The sequence below is a fragment of the Archocentrus centrarchus genome, unplaced genomic scaffold (genome assembly GCF_007364275.1).
Source record: "Archocentrus centrarchus isolate MPI-CPG fArcCen1 unplaced genomic scaffold, fArcCen1 scaffold_76_ctg1, whole genome shotgun sequence".
Classification (NCBI taxonomy): domain Eukaryota; kingdom Metazoa; phylum Chordata; class Actinopteri; order Cichliformes; family Cichlidae; genus Archocentrus; species Archocentrus centrarchus.
The window spans coordinates 477,512-501,963 of NW_022060289.1; the positions used below are offsets into that span (position 1 = coordinate 477,512).

The window sequence follows — 24,452 nt, forward strand, 5'->3', positions numbered from 1 at the left end:
ACGAGTCTGTTTGAAAATGTAAGAAGTAGAAAGTACCGATACTTGTGTAAAAATGTAGGGAGTAAAAGTAAAAAGTACTCAGAAAAATAAATACTTAAGTACAGATACCTGAAAAATCTACTTAAGTACAGTAACGAAGTATTTGTACTTCGTTACTTCCCACCTCTGAAAATAGATGTTGGATCTGTGTATGATGTGAAGGTGATGGTTTTTTTTCATATTGTGTTATTCAAAATACTGCAGTTTAGTGCAGACCAACATAAAAGGAAACAACAAATTTCTGTCTTTAAGTAAAAATATTTAAATGATTTGTCCACGGGGGAATTTTCCACTCTGAGCACATCTCAGGTTCTTCAGGGGTAGATGGAGTTTCAAACCTGGAGTTTTATTTATTTTTTTGCATTTTTGGCCACAGCGGCTTTTATCGACAGTGGAGAGAGACAGAAAATGGGGCAAAGATACGGGGGAAGATGCGCAGGCAAATTGGCGAGGCGCCCTCAAAGCTGGAGTTTCAGCGCAGCTTTTAATTCGATATTTTTATAACTGTTATTTAAGGTGTTGTGGGCTGGTTCTGTTTCTGCAGGTGTGTAGCATCAACACGCTGTTCTGTGGAGGACTGGATGAGATGCTCAGCAACACAAAGAGACAAATTAAGCAACAGGAATTACAAAAGAGTGCAAACAGTTTATTTAGTCATTTGGACAAAAGAAAAAAAATCTCAACTCCCACTTTGCTCCATCAGTGCACTTTGGAGGTTTGGGCCTCCACCTATTTGCAGAGGACTGTTAAGGAGGAAAAAAAGAAGGAACTGAAGTGCAGTTATTTACCAGGCTAAATGAAGCATCTGTCATAGCAAAAGCAAAAACCAGAGCTGCCTGTCCCCTTTCACTCTGCTGTCCCCTCACTGTTACATCTGTAAACTGTTAGACTAAAGAAAGCAGGCTACAGTCCGGCTTCTTTCAGAACAATGCAGAGCTTTATTTTCCCAGTTCAGCTAGTGTGTCTTCAGTTTGTCTGCAAACAGCGTCATGAGAAGTCCGTAGAGGAAGCCTCCGACGAGGAGCAGCACAGTGCTGGAGATGGGTCCGAGCGAGAGGAGGGCTCCAAACATGTAGAAGAGCAGCAGCAGCAGTATGGTCCTGTAGCTGGCCAGCGGGCGCAGGCTCAGCCTGGGCCGCCGGCTCCTCTCCAGCATCTGCCGGGACGTCGGGCTCTGCCATAGTTTGGTGGTGCAGTCGGGATTCGTTAAGTAGTGACGACCCAGGCGGCCCAAGAAGTCTGGACGCGAGCACAGTGCATTCATGTGTCCTCCGAACTGTGTGGGGGCAACAGCAGAAACATGAGAACATGTCTTAAGTAGCACTGTGGTGGAACCCTGAAGCCTCAGACACTGAAGCAGGCTGAACAGAACATCCATTTTACCTTCTGCTTCTTTATTAGTTTTAACTCCAAATTTGGGAGGTTTCATTTTCTGAACCATCCACGGACTCTACCACAGCTCGCTCATAGCAAACAGGAAGTCAGCTGAGAGACATAACCTTCCCAGCATGCTCTGGGTCTGCCCCAGGTCTCCTCCCAGATGGAGGCCTGCGAGGTGTCAGCGAGGCATCCCAGTCAGATGACTGAAAGGAGCCGGTGGAGGTGTTTCTGTTGCCTGCTGATGTTCCAGATATATACAGTATAGTGTCTCACCCTCATTTCTTCTGTTTTAACGTTATTATGTGAAGCAAAGAGGCAGGAGTTACACCACAAACAGGATCTCTGGTTGAACTGACTGGAGTTTGGAAGATTAATAAATAACCACTGGTTCACTTTGCTTCAATAAATGACATTTTCACTTGAAAACTGAACTTTGTGTTGAGTCCGGTTCTTTGACGTATATTAAATACAGATGGAGTGAGGCTGGGACGTGTTGGAGACAAATTCTCCAAATCCAAAAAGGATTCTGATTAAAGTTTACATTTAAACGTGCTCTGCCTGTTTCTACTGTGTTCTACTCTGTCAATAAAGCCAAAAGGCCAAACCAAAGTGCACAATAAACGTCCTCATAAGGAATCTCGAACCCCACCACAGGTCTACCTGCGGACACTTACCCTGTCATTGATCAGAGCAGAGATCCTGTAGAAAAGCCTGACCAGCAGGGCGCTCTCATAGCTCCTGATGGGCTGGAGCTCCGGGTCTCCCTGGTAGTGGATGTCAAACCTGCGCAGTCCATTTATGATCTGCACAAAGACACAAACACGGGGTCTCAGTGCTGCTCAGGCTAATGCATGTCTTCCTCTTTTAGGGTAAAACACTGACCTGCATCCTGCCCAGGTCAGTCAGGATGAGCCCATTCTCGCTCTGGATGCAGTCTGGCAGCTGTTTGTTGTTGCCATCATCCTCTGAGGAGCCCAGGTTTGATATGAGCTGAGTCAGCTGCCCCTGGTTCAGCTGGAAAACAAAAGCTGACTTTAAGCAGGCACACACCGGTCACATGGGCCCGTTACTAAGTAAAAAGCAGGTTTCCTGTAGTTCTGTTCTGACTGAAAATCTAAGCTGACCTTAAATATCTGGCACAGGTTTTCCAAAGCTCTGTCCAGGAACTCGTGGGTCTTTTTCAGACATTCTCCACTCTCCTCCGGCTCGGCCCCGGGGAAGGTGGTGTTCAGATCAGACGAGCTGAGTCCAAACCAGGACAGGAAAGACTGATTAGCCGCCACCTCGCTCGAGTGGTCTGATATCCTCTTGGCCGTCTGCCTGGCCTGGGCAATGATCTGGATTAACTTCATGACCTACAGAATGGAGGGGAAGTGAGAACTCTGAGCAGCACATACAGCTTTTTAAAGCCGCGGGTCAGTGAAGGCCAACTTACCGCTCCTCTGAGCTCCGTGCCAAACATCTGCTTGTACTGACAGTCCTGTCCTTCCAAAGCGTACACGTGGCTCTTCACTTTGAACACCGTGTCCGTCACCACCCGCTGCCGGGACGACAGGTAGCTGCCTCCCTGTCCCGGAGTGAGGTAGCCGCGGGGCTGCCGGTGGTGGAGGACGTGCTCGGGCTCCAGAAACAGCTGCTCACCTGCAGGGAGATCCCTCTTATTGACAGGAGGACGTGAACACATGCAGCCAGAAAAGAGTCTGGCTTTACTGAGGTCATTATTAAACTAGTGCCTCCTACAGTGACTGTGACAAAGCCACTCTGAGTCAAGGCGACAGCAGTGAAAATGCTTTTGTAGCTTTGAGGTGTAGATTTTTGAAGGACTACACGACTAAGTACATTAATCATCCCAACAAAAAGACTGGTCTCCTCACCTTTCTGCACCATTTCTGCCAGGTTTGGCTGAGCAAAGACTTTGGCCACCCTGAAGACCATCAGAGCATTTTTGGCATTGACCAGATCGGTCCTGACTGCTCGGTTCAAAAACACCTGGAAGAGCTTCGTGTACATGAGCAGGTTCTCGTGAACGAACGACTCCCTGCAGGAGAGAAAGTTCAGAACTTCAGTCCCCCCCGCCAACACGGTCTCCTCTGACCCCCAGAGCCTCAAAGCAGGCTTCATCAGCGTGTCACCTTTCTCACGGTCCTTTGACAAACCGTGTGTGAGCTGTGCTTCGGTCAGGGAACTGAGCCCAAACCCAGCAAAGCCGTCGCAGATGGGAACATCCTCCCACGATGAATGAAGACAGAACATCAGTGTGGATAACATTACAGCCCCGCTTTATAAGAGAGAACTAGTTTGTCCTAATTTTTATCATAATACATTTACTGAGCCCTGGGTTAATAAAGATGTTATACATATTCCAGTAAAAATAGGTTTAAGCCTTTAACGCCAGGCGATCGCCGCTGAAGCGCCGGTTTCCTGCCCTTACTAGTCGTGAACAGCTGGTTAAGACGTAGCGTATCAGCCCCGAGTCCAGTGATATGCTACAACTTAACGGCATCACAGGCTAATCAATCAGGCTGCAGCCATGAACTGATGCTCCTATAAACAGACTGGCTCTTTACCTGGAAGGCTCTCACTATCAGCTGCTGCCAGCAGGTACTGAGGTCAGCTGGCAGACGAGTAAAGAACACATATGCCAGATTTCATGGCTCAGCTCCGTGTGGTTTTGGAGTCTGAAGACCAGAAAGGTAAAACCTCACCGACAGACGGTATGACAATAATATCCTCCCGCTCAAATTAAAATCTGTCATTCCACATGTGGCACTTTAAAAATCCACCACAGAGAAACTGTCTGCGCTGACTGCATCCTGTATCTGGTCCAGTTTATTTGGGTGTATTCTGCAGCTGCTGGCTTCAGGATAGTCCTAAAAAAAAGTCTTCAGGTACATCTGACTCACCACTTTTCAGGCACTGTTCTGTTTTGTTCAGGCTGAGGGTTGGTCTTCTCCCCGGTGTATCTCCATGGCTGGATGTAGCTCAGCCACGTCTCCAAGACCTGAACAGGCGAAATGCACAAACTCAAGGTTCAGCTCATCTGTGTGTTAGTGATACAAGTGATAAGAAAGGCCTCAGGGTGCACTCAGCCCGAAACTACAAATGAAATTCAGTATGTAGCGCTGCAGCTCCTGGATGAAGCAGTCCTTTGATGTGAGCAGATTAAATATTTTTAAAATGAGTTTGAGTGAGACCTACTGCTCTGAAGGAGGCGTCCAGAGGCCAGTGACCGAAGCAGTGCTGCAGAAACAGGTACAGTTTCTGCTGCACGAAGCGCTGCACCACCACTCTGCAGACACGAGGGAAACAAGGTGTTCAGAAAAGGAGACGCATGAAAACAAGAAGGCAGCACTTTTGATCTGATCCTACTTTGGTTTGTCGTTTCACGTCAGGGCCGTGGAGCCGTCACAGGCGAGCCGTAAACTTTAATTATGAACATTTTCTGGTTGAATGTTGATCCACGCTAATCTAAAAGCAACAATCTGACAGTTCTTTGGGTCTCTAGATGCAGCTTAATAGTAAATCAATAACAGTAATAATCAATAATAGTAAATCAATGCAGGAGCAGAGACACTCAAAGGGAGAAAAGATGCAACAAGCACACGTCGAGTGTGAGCAGTGACCGGCTCTCTGCACCTGCATGAGTCTGTGTGTTTGAGCAGTGTTTGTGTCAGCGTGCTGCGTCCACAGCCAAAGAACTGTGTGTTCGGACCGGCACCGTCTCCCTGCGGCGCTGCAGGAGAACTCGGAGAGAGAACTTCAGGGTTCTGAAGTCAGAGAGTGCAGGGACAACAGAGCTGCAAATGCTGGAAAACTTTGCTCAATAAATGCAATGATGTAGTCTAATTCTTTATCATTTTTAAATACATATCAATATATATATATATATCAATAAATTCCTTCTAAATATTGTTATAGTCACCCAGTCCTTGCTGGGATGTGGCTCAGGTTCAGCCCTTGAAGCTGCTTTACTTGCTTTATAGTGTTTTATTTGGGGAATAATAATCTGAAGACATTCCTGAATGTTGGGAATTACTGAAACATTTCCACAAAGTGTGACAGCAGCTTGAGTGCAGAAGCTGACCTCTTGAACTCTTCCAGTGGGCTGGTGTGGGTGTGCGAGTGGGCGGAGGGCGAGGACGACAGCTGCTCGGGCTTCAGGCTGTTGGAGAAGGCGTGTAGGTGTTTCACCAGGAGACGCACCACAAGCACGTGCTCCTCCGTCGGGCTGAAGGGCTCCTGCAGAGGCAACCAGTCACACAGTGCTCCACACGACACCAAATAAAGCCAATGATCACCAGGATCGCTGGAAGAAAGCAGCCATCACAATGCATCCCAGCCCGAAAGCAGCCACACACGACCGAAGGCTCAGAGCACGTTCTGTTTCAGGGAGAACGGAGGTCCCACACTCAGTGGGTGCTCCACACTGTACTGTGGAGCAGCTGCCACTTTAACACCACAGAGTATTTATACGGACTGTATTTAATGTGAATGTTTGTGTGATTGTAAATGTCACAAACAGCTCTGAGTGTTATATGACCTTTGAACCTTTGGAGCTCAAAGATCTCTGGGTTTCCTCAGGCCTGCACTGACTCACTGGGCCTATTGGACCTGAGCTCAGCTCTCTTCAAAACATAATGTCTGTTGTTTCTTCACATTCTGTTAATTTATCTTGTTTTTGCATTTTTGGCCACAGCAGCTTTTTATCAACAGTGGAGAGAGACAGGAAATGGGTTAAAGATACAGGGCTAGACATGCGGGCAAATTGGCAACAGGCCGGGACTCGAACCCACGCCACCCGCACCACAACGTGGCACATGTATGTGGTCGCCGGCTTCACCACTAAGCAGTTTTAGAACATTTTACCTTGTTTAAAATAAAAACGTGCTTTTACATAAAGTACCTTTAAAGCGGCAGTCGGCAGGAATCTAACCGGGAGGAATGGGGATAAAATTCAGAGGAAAAAGACCTCAAATTTGAGATTAAGTCCTGAAAATATCCTGAAAATAAAAACAAAGAACAAACCTCACAAACGCAGACGGGCCTGAGCTGCACACACAGACTGGCTGTTAACCAGAGGACGAGCCGTTCTAATGACACAGAATGATAAGGAGCTGTTGGTCTTCATTTCACAGGAGTTAATGATCCCAGGAGTTCAAAGGTGAACATTCCTAACTGAAGCTACGTCGCTCCTCAACCACAAACACGTTCAGACTTTTTCCACATTTATTTGCATCTTTAATGATTTTAATCTTGAGAATTTTGAGTGTTTTCCTCTGAGTTTTATGGCCACCCCTCCCTCATTTTGTTGATTTAATTTTCAATAAGAGGTGGGACCTCCGTGCTCAAAGCTGCGTTGTCAGTCTGTTGCAGCGTATCCTCTTCAGGATAACATCAGCAAGCAAAGACATAATTACATGTTTCTAACTGGCATAAAAATCATACAAATATTACCCTTAATTAATTTGTGATTCCAAATTGCTGGGATTGTAGGAGCATCTTTTGCTTTCCAAAGATCAATATTACCAATACAGTGAAAGGTCAGAACATCAACAACACAGCACATCAGTGTAAAAGCATGCAAACAAACCCAAAGAGAACCACACCCAAATCAAACTAATCTGCTCCGTGATCAATTTTCCACAGCGTCATTCCTGGATTACTTTTCCTGCCAAGGATACTTCTCTGTAAAAATGAATGATTTACAGTCAGACTGAAGGAAGGAGCTCCATTATTTTCTGCTTTACTCGCAGCAGTCCACTGAGGCCCTTTTTCCACCAAACAGGTGCCAGTGCCGTTATTTGAACCGTTGGGCGGGTTTTCCACCGCGAACGTACTCGGTGCTCGGGTTCATCTCGGGCCCCGCAAACTAGCTGGTCTCAAACCAAGAACGCGTGATGACAGCGGCAGAAGGGCGTGACTCTGCCGTCTCAACATCAAGTTTTCTACCATATTACACGTGTATTACAGGAGAAAAGAGAAGCGATTTTCAGGGCTGTGAATTAGGTTGGGCTCTAAGGCTGAACTTGCTGCTTTGTATCAGTTCATGTCACAGATAAAAGGACACAAAGTGCGTACTTGTCGTCTTGCTCTAATCGCTGTCTGTGTTTCCCTCTGTGCTGCACACAGATGCTGCAGTAGTTTGGTTTGGACCCTAAAACGTATTTGCAGCACAGAAACGGGAGCGTGTTCTCCCACGTTTGTGACCTTCGGCTTCGTGTCCAGACGAGGACCCGCCCACACTCATACGTAAAGGAGCAGTTCACAGAAACGCGGTGGGAACGCGGGCCCGTTTTGCTGGTTCACTGAAACTGACACCAGCACTGACACGAGCACCGGCACCTCGGCGGTGGAAACGTAGCAGAGTGACATGCTAAAGTTAAACTTAGCAGCCAAAGAAGCAAGCACTGTTACATTATGATTCATTTATGGAAACTGTGGGTAATCGCCATCTTTCAACAACCAGATGAAGGTCAATAAGCCTGGCTGGATTTTGTAGTACAAATAATCCCTGAACCAAGGATCAAAAAGCCTAAATGAACAGAAAGCTGTGGCCATTTATAAAGAGATGGTTCAGCTTATACGAGGCACTGATTCAGTCCATGTTCTCTCACAGAGGCGACTCGCGTGCAGAATAAAGCAGTTACTGCTATTATCTGCAATCTGCAGGCTGGAATGACCATGTCTCACCGTGGTTGTTGATAAAAGAGAGAAGTACCCTTGACTGTGACCTTAATTGTCTGAGGTTTACCTCCAGGAGGCCCCAGAGGGGCGGGGGTGAATGAAAAGGTAAAAGTACTTGGTAGGTGTGGAGGGTCCCAGAGCCTGGTGGGGCGTGGGGTTGGCACGGCATGCTGGACATACTGAGGCGGTACTGCAGCAGCGCCAGCTGTTCACCCGTAACCACCAGGGGGGGGGGGGGGGGGGGGGGGGGGGGGGGGGGGGGGGGGGGGGGGGGGGTAGAGGAAGATGAGGAAGAGGGAAGACAACAACACAAGGTGGAGCGAAGAGAGAAGAAGGGAAAAAGTGGGAGAAAAGGAGAGGTGAGGAAGAGGAGGCAGGGAAAGAAAAAGGTGGCAGGAGGGAGGTATACATGAGAACAGGAAGCAGCAAAAACAGGAGAGAGCACAACCAGACAAACAATTGGCCGAAAATATTGAGGAGGAAAGGAGCAGAAAAGAGGAGAGGAGACAAACAGAGACAATATAGTGACTGTGGGAACATGTTTGACCTGCTGGGGACGATGCACACACCGTTCCTACACACCACACATACATGCCTGCAGGGACAGGAAGGACTTCACTCAAATCATACTGTGAATGAACCAGTCTGCAGCACAGCAAGAGCCTGTTAGTGACACTGCTCCAAACTGAAGTCATTCCCGTCCCCGCTGCCTGACAGTGAACTCAAGGCTGGAAGATTTTTGTGTCACATTAAAGTAATTATTAATAACAGGCTGTTAACAGAGGGACACATTAGTTTGATGGGTTCAAGGATCACATTGATCTGTGAATCATGCAAAGCTCCTGTAGTGGAGTCCATGAATAACAACGAGCACATTTTAAAGTCCAAAATCTGGCAGTTCAAGTCCACTCTCAGCATAACACAATGACCTGACAGCGTGCAACACAGTGCAAAGCTCAGGTGACAGTAACGACCAGGTCAGCACGTTACACCAGAGCTTAAAGGGCAATTTCACCGTTTCCTGTGCAGTCTCACGCAGCAGTAACAGCTCAAGTGACTGAAATCATTTATTCAAGCAACCGGCCACTTCATTAGGTACAAATAATCAGCCAATCGCATGGCAGCAGCTCATACGTCTAGGGACACAAATATGATCAAGATGACCTCTGGAAGTTCAAACTGAGCATCGGGGTGGGGAAGAAAGGTGATTTAAGTGCTTGTGGTGCCACATGGGCTGTTCTGAGTGTTTCAGAAACTGCTGATCGGCTGGGATTTCCCCACAAACCCTCTGAGGTTTACAGAGTACTCTGAAAAAGAGAAAATATCCAGTAAGCAGCAGCTCTGGGAGAAAATACCTTGTTGAGGTCGGAGGAAAATGGGCAGGCTGCTTTGAGCTGACAGGAAGCAGCTGTAACTCAGAAGGTACGCAGAAGACCATCTCTGAATGTACAACACATTAAACCCTGAGGCAGAAGACCACCCCGGGTACCACTCCTGTCAGCTAAGAACAGAAAACTGAGACTACAATTAAATACAAGTATACACATCTTCTAATGGCTGTTTGTAGCACCATTTCACAAAGCTCAAATCATCGCAGACTGGTTTCCTGAGCTCACTGTGCTCAAATGGCCTCTCATTCAGTAGAGCCCACCACATCCTTTGGGATGTAGTCATGGATCTGCAGCTACTGTGTGATGCAGTCATGTAAACACGGACCAAAATCTGAGGAACGTTTCCAGCAGTTTGTTGAATCAGGTCTTAAGGTAAGAGGGGGTCCAACCTGGTACTAGCAACATGTACCTAATAAAGTGGCCAGTAAGTGTACAAATGCAAACCAAAAAAAAAAAACATTGACCATCTAACAACATTTAATAGGTCCACATGTGAGGAGTGAAGTGGGTGTTTCTGTGCTCTGTAGCTGCTGTCGGTCACAGTATGGCCGTCAGATCAACAGTGAACAGCTCTCATCTCACAGAAAGCATCACTTTGGACTTGGAAGTAACTACAGACAAACGTACTGCTGCATGAGGACTGAGGAAACTGCTGCTGCTGGATAATCAAGTGTGTACATGTTGGTAAAATACAGAATGATGTAACCGAGCGTCTCAGCACATGCAGCGCATCTACAGGGCGTATCGTGCAGACTGAGCTTATGGTGCAGAAGAAGGAACAGCAGCATAAAGTCACTCTGTGACTGACTGATGAACTAATCTATCTTTACAAAAACAATAAATCACATGAAGTGCTCATCATAATCTATTCAGAATGGACACATGGATCTATGGACGCTTCATTAATTAAAGCACAACTCAAAGTCTCAGTAAGTCAACTGTTTCCACTTCAGGTGAAATATAAAGAACTGCAGGAGACCCCACAGTAACATTATTGAGACATGTGCTCAGCCCCAGATCCACTCTGCAGCTACGATGTGTGAACACACGCTGTGATCCCCGATAAGGATGATCCAGGTTCTATGGGGCAAATATAAAGCAGTGCTGGGCACAGCTGCCGTATTTACAGCACTGACTGATCTGATCCACTGACTCAAAAAGACTCTGATGACACTTCTGTCTGAGCTCTGTTCACTGCAACAATGAAGTTATTCAGTTTGAGTCTGTTTGACAGATTTTTCACTGAACTGATCATTTTTTATTTCTAAATTGTGATACTTTATCTTCTTCAGGAGATCCTAAACCTCTAACTGACTGTGAACCCTCCTGAAGTCCCAGGATGCCCTCCACTCTACAGTGACTTTATGCTGGTGTTGTACATACAACTATAAGGAGAACATAGCAGCAACACACATGCTGACACAGACATGCAGCATGCAAAGGACGCGGTAGGAAGCAAAAGCACTCCTAGGAGCAGCCCCTGTATGCAGGAGCGCTAAGCTGATTAAAGAGGGCTTTACAGCAAATGTTCATCAGGAAATCTGAGGTTTCCAAGTTTGGGGAGGAATTCCAGCTGTGGATCCTCAGTGCAAGTAACTCAAGAAAACCTGTATCAGCTCCAAATAAGCTGCACAGTTTTCAGACACTGCAGCCTTTAACAGGAAAGCCCACATTACAGCTCATTATGTGATTTAGCAGAGTAGCTGCTTGCAGTGTGAATCCGCAGAGACGAGGGTGAAGAGGTCCAAGTTAACCAAAGAAAGGCTCATCTAAAACACGAGCGATATATTTTACAGAACACAGCCGGTCAGGTCAAAGGTGGCTAACAAGCAGATATGACAGCAGCAGAGCCGCCCACTGAGCACCTGATGGAAGAGGTGGAGGTGTGAGGGAGGGGCTGTGGTCAGGCAGTCAGCCGTGCAGTGCTGCAGCACAGGAGACGGGGGGGAAAGGTGTGTGTGGGGGGAGGAAATACATATCTTACCTTTACCTGAGGAGACTGCAGCTTCTGGTACATCTCCAGAGAGTAGTGATGGAGCCAGATCTCCACAAACATCTTAAGAAAATCAAATCACAGGATTCAGGATTCATTTCTCTGCGTTTCTTTAAACACACCCACTCATCTGTCTGCAGCCTCTCAAACTCTTCAGTCTGGGTTACATTAGAACACGTACAATGAAACAGTTTGAGCAGCTGCCCCAGAAACACAAAAAAGGAAAATTCTTTCAATCATCTTTTTGTGCGTCTGCACCACTTCTGACCACTCACATTTCTGCCAGCAGATAGCACACAGTCTGAGGCTGCGAGCAACACACACACACACACACACAGGGTCACATCAGGAGCATGAGCAAACTTCAAGTGTAGAGTCCCACTGTATGAACCTCAGGAGTCTGAGGGAGAACATTCAGAGGAACCACCCACAAAAACTCCATCATCACTCACCATCTACCACAGCTGCTACATTTGGCTTCTCTGAGTTTAAAGTCCGGCTGCTCTGACGCAGCTCCTCAGCTGTCTGTGTGCTGAGGACTGGACAAATTTAAATCAGGTACACTTTATAGTTTCTGTGTTCCTGGAACTTCAGCAAGAAGTCAGCAGATTGAGCGATAATGAAAATACTTGTTAGAGCAGTAATAAAAATACAGTCCAAACAAATCCAATAACTCTTCCATTTAAGACCATCTGACAGCTCTGAGATAGAACTCCAACAAACTGCAGGGTTCCATCAGAGTCAGAGCAGGTGTGAGCTCGGTCTGCTTCCTACCTGTAACAGCGTTTCAGACCTCCAGATTTCCTGAGCTGCGGGGTCTGCGTTCACTGACGGCTGATGGAATATGTGATGCTTCAGGAGACTGGGGCTGTGAACGCCATAACCAGCAAAAGAAACGCTGGAAGATCTGTTGAAGTTAAGGCACGAGAAGAGGCCCGTTTCAAAGCTGCTGAGAAAACTGCATTAAATGATTTTTGAATCCTTTGTTATAGATACCTCGGTGATGGAGCAGAAACAGAGCCTCTGGAGTCGGAGAAAGGGGAAGGAGGAACGCTTCCTTCAGTGGGGAGGAAGTACTTCAGGTAAGTGTCCACCAGCACAAAGTAGGCACTGTCTGTGGAGCTCCCATGCTGGCCTGGAGGGTAGTTCTGAAATCATGAAAGATGACTGACTGGTTTTCCATGTTACAAGATACACAACTATAAAGTGAGGAGGGTATCAGACACTTGAGACAAACGTCTCCAAGACCGACGTCACTCTGGCAAACTCACCTTTGGCGTGATGAGACAGTAGGCAAAATTGAACATGAAGAATTCAAATGGATCTGAAGTTTGTTAAGGAATAACTCAACCGAGGCTCATGCTTCCTGTCGTCACACATCTGTATTTGATGGCAAAGTGAACGCCTTTATGGATCAAACATTTATAACCATGTGCGATATAAAGGTTTGGTTTTCATCACAGAGACAGAGAAATAATGAAATTAATGGATTAACTGCTCCTAAAATGAGCAGCTCTGCCTTCACAGAGATCTGAGGAAATAAAACCACCACCCTGAGCAGCAAAGGCTACCTGACTGCTGTTTGTACAGCAAAGGATACTGAAAGCGATGTTCAAAGTCAGGAGACCCGACAGGGGGAACTGCAGCTTGTTGTGGAACAGCGGGCAGTCTGGGAGAACGCCTTCCTGGATGCAGGCCTTCACGGGACCCTTAAACACACCAAGGAGGCAATTTGGAAAGAATTCCAGGCTCACAGTGTGTCAAAATATATTCACAGTATCCACACAGCACCAGTGCTGCGGTACCGTAACAACACGTCTCCCAGCTGGGATAATCATGGACAGGGACGCCCTCTAATGTAAAGGGCTCAGTGTGACTGAACAGTATCAACACACAATCCCAATATCCTCACCTAAGGAACTTCTGCTCAATGAACTGATCAGACCTCCAATTATCATCAAGCATTAATTACAGATCAGATGCAAACAGTCACTCCAACATAAGATAACATTTATCCTGAAACTGCAACAACTGGAGGTGATGAGGAGGACACAAATATTCTTACCGGGAGATAATTGACAGGTATTTCATATTTGTACTCTTCTGCTTGAAGTTTATACACAAGCTTCATCATCGGACCGCTGAAGAGCAGCATGAGGAGGAGAGAAAAAAATATCTGAATACTTGAAAAACACAACAGGTCCAAGAATTCCACCCAGCTGCTGTGAAACTACCTGGGATTTAGGAAGTCCATAACAATGTTGTACTCGTTGCTCCGTGAATGAAGGAATCGCAGGTTCCAGCCAGCGATGACGCCATCCAGGCTGCCAAACACACTCTCCACCAGCCAGGGGAAGATCAGGTGCAGCTCCTAAAGAGGCAAAACACACACACACACAAATAAGAAACTGGCAACACCATTTTACTTCTGCCTTCAGCACAGTTATACTGAGCAGCATTAAAAACCTTTGTAGATGGTTGGTTCTCATATTTTGGCTAAAGTCGGGGTTTCCACAGAGCCAGGGTTCCCAAAACGCAGCCCAGAGGTGGCCCAGACATTCTGGCTCCCATCTCACTGTAACACTGTAACTGCCCTCCTCCTTTGTAAATAAGTAAATAAAGAATAAATAGTGGGGTGGCAGTGGTGCAGTGGGTAGAATCCCCGTCTGAGCACATGCTGTCGTTGTGTTCCTAGGCAAGACACGAGGCAGGACTCCCCTGGTTGCAAGAAGACTTCTGGTTCTAGAGAAATCTGTCTCTGGGTCCTCAGTACAACCTTTCCTGATGAGTTTATGAGTCAGTCATAACAACGTGAGCTTTATTCTAAATTATAGCCCCCATTAGAGTGAGAAGGATAAGCGATGGCAGGTCCCCCAGCTAACGAGCTGCCCCTCAGTAGTTACGGCTGCTTTCTACACTAAAACAGCAGAAATGAAAACATGGCCTGTGACCGTGGCTGCATCCATCTTTATATACAGCCCACGTGAAAGCACGGCGGTAATATCTTTCCTCGTGACTAAAGAGCCTGGGCTGGGCCAAAATGACAAATTCAGGCTGACCATCTCCTAACGTGCCCTCTGCCACAGCCTTCATCTACTAACCAGCCAACAGGAACGCCACAGACCACAAAAAGAACAGATGCAAAACAAAATGTTTGGGACTCCCACGCCACGAAAGAAGAAGATAGAAGAAAAATAGAAAAAACAAAGAACCAACAAGAAGCTCGTCTGTACGACGACTCCTCCGGCTCTTCTCCTGAGGCCAGACAGGTAGCAAAATGAAAACGTCTCGGCCGTTCACTGTGCAGGTACAAGCACTGAATGGCGAGTCCTACCAATCAGCTCTCACACTGAGACATCTGAAAGCAGGTCGAGCCCTGAGAGTTATCCTGGATTTACATCTTTCAGTGAGCAAAGTACAAATTTATTTTAGGAGAAAGCCACGGCACACAAAATGAAAGGAGCACCAGCAGCAATGTGAAACATTAAAGTGACCTGAGTCTCTTTCCTAACAGCTTTCCACCCTGCAGGAATTCTTAGATCATATCTTTTCACAACAAATAAAATAAATCCAGCGATAAGCACCTTTGCAGGATACTCCTCTATGATCTTGACCAGATCCTGGCACCGCTGCAGGAGAGGTTTGGTGGTGGAGTCGGCTTTCAGGTTGGCCTGAAACAACAACACAGATCAAACACGTTCATGACGGAAAGGAGTCCTTCTGCCTGCAGCAGCCATTGAAACCAACTGAGCTGAAGGACGCGGAGCCTCACCAGCAGGAAGCTGGGCTGTTGGAGCGTTGGCGCGGCCATTAAGGACCCCGATGGTTCGTCCTGCTTCTGTGCAGCCCGCCTGGATCCTGAGCCGGTGACACAGAGGAAGTTTAACTAAGTTAGTTAGACTTAAAGCCGCTAACACTGATAGTTACCAACAGGTTTGGTAGAAAAAAAAAAAACTAACGCTTGCTGGCTTATCGCTGAAAGAAGACTGAAAATTCTACTGTTAATCAGACTGCAGTGAAGGGAGACCTCAGCTACAGAGTCCCGCTGGAGGGAACCAGCAGGCGGACATCATCCAGAGTTAGCATGATGAGTTAGCAGCTAGCAGACAGCTAAGAGCGGCTGAAACTAAAGCAACACTCGTTAAACCGGTTTTAGATTAAAAACAGCCCGCATTCACGGAGCCAGCTCTCCGCTTTAGAATCAGCCCCTTCTTACCTTTCTCCCCGACAGCGTTTCAAATTTACAGCCGCTGTCACACAAACCGCGTTTCCATCAGAGCGACTCAAAAGCGGCTGTTCTTCCTCGGTGGTGTTTCACTTCACTCCAGGTGGACGGTGGTCGTGTTGCTGCACTTTACCGCCACCTTCTGGAAGCGTTGATGTCCTCCGATCAGCGGCAGCAAACCCAAATCACGGTTTCTTTTTATGATGGATTTTTCTGCTCAAGAGGTCTTTATTTACATGCTTTTACTTTAAATGTCATCTTTTAAATTAACACGTTCCTTGGAGTTTTACTTGAACTACAGACCAAGTCCAAGTGGACGTCAGCTGGGTACTTTGGTAAAAACATCTCACTAATTAAGTAAACTTTACTTGAGAGCACTGAAAGTAATACTCAGCTAGTTATCTAGCTGTTTTCAAGTAACTGACCCCCATAATCACCTAATAAGGCCTAAATCAGGTCAAACACATGAAAATCAGACATACCCTGGATTACATATTTTGATGTCCTGTATATACTTCTTAGATACACGTCAGGCCTGAATGAGCCGCCTCGGTTATTTAAGCACACAGACGAACGTCTTCATTAAGCCTGAACAGGGCAGCTGAATAAGAGTGTAATGGGATTTGATCACTTATGCAACATATGCACAAAAAGCTACAAACGACCTGCAGTCTTTGTGAACCTGAAGGACCGACCCACCTGGACAGGTGCGCGTCACAGGCCCAAATAATAAAGGACTAAAAGACTTTTATATAAATCTGTTTGTGGTTCTGAATACTTTCTGGTTTCATATAATAAACCAGCAGCACTGCCTCTTTATTAGGAACACCTGAGCACTGTAGTGTAGTCCAAAACATGAGCTGCAGTAACTGTGTATACACACATTATAAGAGACAGACAGTCCTGCTTTATGATCTGTGGGAACTTCCAGGAGGGAAAGTTTATTTTGAGGCAAACATTTGAAGCTGTTTGTATCAGATTTCACTGGAGATTCGATATGTGCAGTTAAAGCAGATTTAGGTGATGAAATAACTGCATAAATAAGTACCTGGAGGCATCATCAAGATGGCTGAAAGGGGCCGAAACATGACCTCCAGCCAGGGACTCATGCACGTTTCTGATCCAACTGTCAGAATCAGGATCCGTGAGGGGGACGCCAGGTCCCGAAGTCCTTTAGGGAGACCCGTGCTTACAGCCCAGCACTGCACAGCTCGACCGGAAGATGTCAACCATGATCCTCGGACAGATTTGAAGCAGAACTGCTGAACCTCTTCTTCTTCTAGCTGCCCCCTTTAGGGGGCGCCACAGAGGATCACCTGCCTCCATCTCACCTTGTCCCAGCATCCTCCTCTGTGGCTGAGTGTACGCTGAACAAAAAACAAACTCCTGAAGGGTTTCTTGGTTTTATTTTCACTGGAAGTGATCGTTTGTGGCTTACTCACATACAGTAAGATGATGACATTACTCAGTCTCAAAGCTTATTAGAGCTGTGAAGTAAAAAAAGTTTGCTTATAAGAAAAACACAGGTTTATATAAACTTACAAAATGAACTAAATTCTACAGAATACAGAAAGAAAACTAGAAAAATAGAGTTCTTTATTATACATGGATGTAAATAATGTTTCAGGTAAGGTGTGTTTCGTGTGTGCGTTTCTGTTTACTCCGTCAGGCATGAGTGAAGCTTACATCTCAGGACAAACATGAATACGTGTTTATGAAGCAGGATTAAAGTGAAGCGGTAAACAAACACGGTCCTGTGAACCCTGTCTGTGTGCGGGGGTCTGATCCTGTCACCTGTCGGTCACACCTGTGAGCCGGATACTGAGCGCAGGGCTGAACAGGAACAGAGGAGGTGTGTGAAGCTGAAAGCTGTACAGCTGGCAGAAATGCTTTTATGGATCCTCTCTCACAATAAGGAAACACTCTCAGGGACCGTTTAACTCACTCGCCTCATTTTTGGCACTGATGGCCCCCCCTAACTGTTATAATAGGAGGTCAACCCCCCCACCCACAAAAATCAAACCCAACCCTGATATAAACAGGAAGGAACTTCGATCAGGTCCTTTTTGTCTTTACAGGTGAATCAGTGGAGCTTTTTCTTTAATCACACCTCAAACATGGGGCATTACTTTTATATTACCAGGTCATTTATCTCACTGAAAACTCTCAGTGGCATCCCATAATGCATTGCAATGCAACCCATTTCTGAAATGTGACTTAGAAAAAGAAGAATTCAGAGGCAGACATGTTTCTACCTTTCAGTTTCTAAATATCATTCAGGATGAGGATATAGGAGTATCTTTTTTTGGAATATTAGTCTTCAGTGGTCAATAATCATTAGTGTCACTTCACCGGCCGGCATTATTTGCCTTGATCAGCTCTGTGCATGTGCAGGACCTGTTGTCCTTGGCGGTCTCTCAGATCCTTGTTAGAGGGGAACCTCGGGGGGGTTGTTCCTCCTCACGCGGGCCTTCCTGCTCTCCTGTTTCATCTTCAGCGTGCGGAGCTTCTGCTGCCGCCGTTTCTCGCGGTACCACAGGTGCTCGCAGTACTCGTCCACGCTCAGACTGTTGCCCCCCACCTTGTGCAGGTCTTTGTAGCTCCTCAGAGGGACCTGCTGGGGCAGCCACGAGTTCCCCTGTTCTGGCAGAGAAGGTGGCGCATGAGGGGACCCAGACTGGCTCAGAAACCCAGCAATCCCTCCTCCGGCCGGGCCAATTTTCCCCAGAATCCCTGGGCTCTGGAAGTTGGGGTTGTGTGTGTAGCGAGCCGGGTAGAGGCTGTGTTTGGAAATAATGTGAATGCGGTATCGTGCTAGGACCTGGGTGTAGGAGTGCTCGTGACTGCTGCAGGTGTACAGGCCTGAGTCGGCCTGCTCCAGGTGCTGAATGAGCAAGCCTCGCTTCATGTGGAAGGAGCGGTCGTCATCGCTCGGAGGGAGCTGAGGAAAGAACAGGACAAAGTTCAGTTCTTTGGGTTCCAGCAGGTACCAACAAATATTCCCACCCAGGAAACCTAAAACGCTGAGATCTGTTTGGAGAACGGCAGGAGGAAAATGGTCCCTTCAGGTTGCTGTGAACACATTTCTGCCTTTGGCTGAAATGTGAAACGCCTTCCAGCTAATATCAAAGTCACAGCTGAAGCTCTGATCCACATCATCTCTGCAAACTGCCTTTTTATCTGAAGCAGCCGTGCTGACCACAGCACCACCTTACCAGGCATGCCTATGGGAGCTGATACAGAGCCATTTCACCACAACTGAAGAATCACCACTTTAACAGGCCACCCAATGCAATCAGGGGAGGGAGGGGCCGCACTAAACGGGCTTCAAGCTATGACTGAGTGATTCTGAATAAATGGAGCTGCAGCACCTCACCCAGAAGACAGAAACCAGGGACCCCCCTGGAGCCAGGCCTAGAAGAGGAGCTGGGTGGCAGGAGCACCCTGCTGAGGCTGCTGCCACTGTGTGGAAGTGGAGGCAAGGCACGGATGGAAGGAGGGACTTTAGATGGCACACATGCAGCTGTGAACGTGTAACTGGAAGTCCACAGAAAAAGCCCAACCATGATTACACAGCCTCATGTAAATGATGTTCCTGTGTGATGAAGTGCTGGGCTCATGGTTATGTTTTCACAGAGCTGATATTTCTGATGACTCAGAGGTGCAGAAATGTCATTAAAACCTCCTGCTCTGCTTTTTTTTTGGGCTGCTGTACATAATTATGAATATGCAGGTGCTGTCAGAGATCATCCAGATGTTTCATTCCAGACCCACATTCCCAGATATTTCCCCTCAAACATCCGAAGCTCCGACCTCAAGGACCTTTGTGGAATTTAAAACGGACCCTGACAAACCAAAAAGGCTGGAAACAGCTTCATCTCTTAAAGTATTAGTGAGAAAACTAAAGACAGTAAGGAGCTGAAAATTCACATCATTCCTAAAAAAAGGAGCGCATCTTTCCCTGGAATAGGTGAATCTGGTACACTGGTCCTGGTGCACTCCTGTGCAGCAGTGACGTGGTTCATCACTGCTGCACAGTTTTCCCTTGTGACTCAGGCGTGGGCCAGAATTCCAGCTTATTAATTAATCAAAGACCCAGACAAAGTTTTCATTCTTTTGAAAGCCTGACTCTTAGTCTTGTCCATCCTAATTGGGAAAATCAAAAAGCTGTTTTATTTGTTATTATCTATCGTCCACCTGGTCCTTACTCAGAGTTTCTGTCTGATTTCTCAGACTTTTTATCTGATTTAGTGCTCAGTTCAGATAAAATAATTATAGTGGGTGATTTTAACATCCATGTAGATGCTGAGAATGACAGCCTCAACACTGCATTTAATCTATTGTTAGATTCAATTGGCTTCTCTCAAAATGTAAAGGAGCCCACCCACCACTTTAATCATACTCTGGATCTTGTCCTGACATATGGCATAGAAACTGAAGACTTAACAGTATTCCCTGAAAGCCCCCTCCTGTCTGATCATTTCTTAGTAACATTTACATTTACTTTAATGGATTACACAGCAGTGGGAACAGGCCCGGTTCTAGCCCACTGTAGCTGGGTGGGCAGACTGAAAATGTAGGTGGGCAAGTATATATATATATATATAATATGACACAAAATATTAGGCTATATTTGTTTGTTTTTTGGGGGTTGAGTACAGCCCTAGCAGACACAAAGATATACATATACCCTCTCCATTTATCTGGGTTTGGGACATCAGAGAACGTACACAGATTTGTGACCTTCTGTGGCTGGAATATACATTTACTCATTTATTTTTTTTATTCTTTTTGTTTTTTTATTATACAACAGTACAACAGAAAGAGAACAGCAACTGCAAAAAATGCAAAATGTGAAAAACTACAGAATCATTCTTCTGGTTTTTTGGACAAACTTTGTGACAAATTCATTCGGGAAGCAGAAACATGCGTCCTGAGCCGCAGAGTATTCCAGCCCAGGTCTAATGCGGTACCACGCCGGGCTGAATGAGCGGAACGTACTGGTGAAGGTACGATAGTTAGCTAGTACTAGCTGTGTGGCCACAGTGCTTTTCAGGTCTGCAACGGTAGGACCTGGCGCTGAAACGGCCAGAGGAAGGACCTGCTTTGGGTCTGGGGATGTGGCTAGAGTGGGACTAGCATCAGGGGTGCTTGTGCTGTTACATGCAGAGAAACTAGTCAGCAGATTGTCTGCTGATCGGACAGAGGAGGAGACGGAGCAGGTAACCCGCTCAGGGGGAGATATTTCAGCACGGGCTTACTGATAGATACATGCTCATGGTAAAAAGAAGTAAAAATATTAACATGGAAACTAGAGTGTGACCCAGATTAAGGAAAAGCACGAAACGAGGGGGTGCAGCCCTGAATCAGAGTGTGAGAAAGTCAAAGTGTGGAAAATAAAAACTATTGTAGGCGTAGCTTGATGGGAGGACCTTTCGCTGCCCGCAGGCGGTATGGGAGGTTTTGATTGGGTGGGCAAGAATCAGATTTGTCCTATGCTACCGCCGGCCCCAGTGGGGAATAAGTTTTATTACAGTAGAAGTCTTTCTGAAAGTGCTGTAACTAAGTTTAAGGATCTAATTCCTTCATTGTTATGCTCTTCAGTGCCAACACAGTGCAGAGCAGCTACCTAAACTCTGCTCCCAGTGAGGTCGATTATCTCATCAGTAGTTTTACATCCTCACTGCGTATAACTTTGGATACTGTGGCTCCTCTGAAAAGGAAAGCTTCAAATCAGAAACATCCTTTCTCAGAGTGATGCTGAAAAGCTCATTCATGCATTTATTACTTCTAGGCTGGACTATTGTAATTCATTATTATCAGGCTGTCCTAAAAGCTCCCTGAAAAGCCTTCAGCTGATCCAAAATGCTGCAGCTAGAGTACTGACAGGGACTAGAAAGAGAGAGCAGATTTCTGGATCAGGTGACCCTGAACCATCCCTTAGTTATGCTGCTATAGGCCTAGGCTGCTGGGGGGTTCCCATAATGCACTGTTTCTCATTCACCTTATTTACTTTGTTTATACTCCACTCTGCATTTAATCATTAATTGATATTAATGTCTGTCTCTCTTCCACAGCATGTCTTTTTTCTCCCCCCTCAGCAGATGACCCCCCCTCCCTGAGCCTGGTTCTGATGGAGGTTTCTTCCTGTTAAAGGGAGTTTTTCCTTTCCACTGTCACCAAGTGCTGCTCATAGGGGGTCGTTTGGACTGTTGGGTTTTCTCTGTATTATTGTAGGGTCTTTACCCACAATACAAAGCGCCTTGAGGCGACGGTTTGTTGTGATTTGGTGCTATATAAATAAAATTGAATTGAATTGAACTGAATGGACCCTTTGGCAGGCTGGTTCTACCCCACTGGTGGGTTCATATGTAACGCAGCCTCTTTTTGACCCTGTGGTCCATGATGTCTCATCCTTCCAGGGTCAGGGAGGTAATATTTAGAGACAAATAAAAGTGGGCTGTTTGGCTTTGAGAGCAGGTTATCATCACATGAAACAGTTCTAACAATGTGAATTGTGAAGACTGATGATGATGATGACCTGCTGATCAGGTGAACTCACCTGTCTGCTCTCATGTGTCTGACTGACAGATTGCTGCAGCGTCCACCTGAGCTCTGCCTGGGACGACCGAGGAACACACTCCAGGAAGGTGGAGTTTCCCTCGACACCGTACACCACCTTCACCTCCACTGAGTCAGACTCTGAGCGAGAAACAGGATGAAGAGGGAAATCTTTAGGATGATGGGTGCTGTTCTTTGTCTTACACATGCTGTAGCGCTCTCCGATAGAATGAATCCTTTCCTTTTGGTGTCTCAGTTAGCCTGAGGCGATGATGATGACCCAATTTCTGCATACAGAAATGTGGGTCATCATGGAAGTCTCTGGAGCTTGAAAAAAGTTTCTTAAAAACATTTTGCCTCATCCCAAGGCTTCTTCAGCCTCAGGTATTAAACCTGTGGGGTTGTTTCCCACTATCATCATGTGCATAATTAAATTTACACACTAATCAATGCTTATTTATGGGTACAATTCATTCTCTATTAAATTACCTCAAAAAATGACTGACTGTACCTTTAATTGTAAAATATATTATTTTGAGAGAACTGCAGTTATGAAACATGTCCACTAGAGGGCACCACAGGTCCGTGCAGAACACCACGGTAACAACAGGCACTTATACTTCATAATTAATGCCTTTAATTAAAATATAAAGCACAGCCCTGAAAGAAGAGACACCTGTTTCAGGTGAATGCAGAGAAAAAAAATACTAATTCAGATCATCAAAGGAGGAGAGCTCATTAACAGGGAGGGGAGACTAAACAGTTAATTAATATAAAGTATAAAATTCATCTCAGTGTGCTCGTTTGACACTTTAGCTTCTAATGAACAAAATCCATGAGGGAGGGGTCCAGTGTGAGGGAGGGTAAGAAAGCCAGAGAGCAAAGGAAAGGCCATTTAAACATCTCACACACACACACACACACACACACACACACACACACACACACACACACACACACAGGCAGACACCAGCATGCTTCATATCTTCATGAATAATCTGAAGACATTTCCAGGGTAAACACAGATCACAGATCAGCTACCTGTCAGAGCGGTTTCAGGGAAAATCACTGCTTTAAGCTGTGATCTTTAGTGAGTCTAACACGGATTTTAACAGAGCTTCAGTGTGTTTGCTGCACTTGTGAATCCATGTGGGCCGAAATATGTCAGAGAAAACTTATAACAGGAATTACAGTAAAAAGTGACACGTCTTGTACTCTGAGGCTTGGAAAATATTCACAGCATGTACTGCATGGCTTCATTAAATATACTGAAGTTACTGTATGACATAAATGAGCTGGTCTGGAGGTGGTCACTGGACCCCTGTTTAAAAGCCTGTGGTGTGGAACTGGAACCATCCTCAGCAAGAACACGAGTTCCTGCACGAGTGCTGCCGTCTGAACATGAGCTCTGAGCACAGACTCCTCTGGGCCCACGCGCTGTGACCTTTCACACTCCCTCCACACAGCGACTCTTCACAGAGTCACATACACGTGAAGCAGATCCTCATTTAGGGACCTGTCTGTTATGGAAGTGATGGGAGGAAAATCACAGTTTATTCATGCTCACCATCCTCTGTGACTGGACACTGGCTCCAGGGGTCTCCATACTTCACATCCTGTCTGCGCGCCCGCCTGACACACACACACACACACACACACACAGATTTTTAAGCATCTGTTTGTATCTGTAACATCTTATTTAGACTGAACCTAAAGACAACACTGCACCTGTAAGTGTTGTTGTGTTGATGACTCACATGAAGGTTTAGTATGTTATTTATTTAGACAGCAGGGGGGTGCAGACATTCTCACACACACACACACACACACACACACACACACACACACACACACACACACACACACACACACACACACACACGTGTGACTGATGCAGTGCACACAGGACTTCCAGCCGGAGCTCGGTTGACGGATGATTAAACCTCTTGGACATACTTGATAGTAAGATTTGATATTTTTACGTGTTTCTTAGTATTTGTGAAACTTTGCACATCCCTCTGAGCTGTTGGTGCTTTGTGTGAATAAAGTAGCCGAGCAGACTCATCAGTTAAGCCTCCTCCTCGCTGATGTTGCCGAGCTCCTTTTTGGCTCCTTTGGTGCCAAATTTAAAAAAGAGCGCCTGTGGTTATGAATGAGGAGGCAGGGTGAGAACAGGCTG

The 24,452-nt window shown here is 46.2% G+C and overlaps 2 protein-coding genes across 8 annotated transcripts in view; both read right to left on the minus strand.

Annotated features, from left to right (window-relative positions):
- Positions 1-664: 664 nt before the first annotated feature.
- smpd4 (sphingomyelin phosphodiesterase 4) lies at positions 665-15,807 on the minus strand. 6 transcript variants are annotated; one of them, XM_030725813.1, is made up of 20 exons: positions 15,704-15,807; positions 15,260-15,345; positions 15,072-15,158; positions 13,722-13,858; positions 13,553-13,628; positions 13,088-13,196; positions 12,759-12,811; positions 12,484-12,635; positions 12,262-12,394; positions 11,485-11,550; positions 8,219-8,308; positions 5,504-5,658; positions 4,618-4,708; positions 4,323-4,420; positions 3,294-3,457; positions 2,855-3,060; positions 2,544-2,774; positions 2,302-2,433; positions 2,094-2,222; positions 665-1,315 (listed from the first exon to the last, which is right to left on the minus strand). In XM_030725813.1, exons 2-20 carry the CDS (start codon positions 15,296-15,298, stop codon positions 995-997), a joined length of 2,469 nt encoding a protein of 822 aa, XP_030581673.1. In that variant the 5' UTR covers positions 15,299-15,345; positions 15,704-15,807; the 3' UTR covers positions 665-994. The 6 variants fall into 6 exon arrangements, with proteins under 6 accessions (XP_030581673.1, XP_030581671.1, XP_030581669.1 ...); XM_030725811.1 differs by having other exon boundaries at positions 8,171-8,308; XM_030725809.1 differs by having other exon boundaries at positions 8,171-8,308; positions 11,479-11,550.
- A 1,300-nt stretch (positions 15,808-17,107) lies between these two features.
- The window catches only part of LOC115777808 (semaphorin-3D), a 116,869-nt gene continuing 109,524 nt past the window's right edge, over positions 17,108-24,452 (minus strand). For both annotated transcript variants that reach the window (XM_030725803.1, XM_030725802.1), the window contains exons 16-18: positions 23,841-23,905; positions 22,275-22,414; positions 17,108-18,653 (exon numbers count right to left, since the gene is read on the minus strand). In XM_030725803.1, the coding sequence (XP_030581663.1) occupies positions 18,141-18,653; positions 22,275-22,414; positions 23,841-23,905 (718 nt within the window). In that variant the 3' untranslated portion in view covers positions 17,108-18,140. The remainder of the gene's footprint in view (positions 18,654-22,274; positions 22,415-23,840; positions 23,906-24,452) is intronic.

Excerpts from the sequence above, each read along its gene's own strand:
- smpd4 (XM_030725809.1), bottom strand. The coding sequence starts at position 15,298 with ATGGCCGCGCCAACGCTCCAACAGCCCAGCTTCCTGCTG. Across the intron at positions 13,629-13,721 it reads ATGGACTTCCTAAATCCCAG|CGGTCCGATGATGAAGCTTG; the intron begins GTAGTTTCACAG and ends GCTGCTCTTCAG. Across the intron at positions 13,197-13,552 it reads TACCTGTCAATTATCTCCCG|GGTCCCGTGAAGGCCTGCAT; the intron begins GTAAGAATATTT and ends GGTGTGTTTAAG.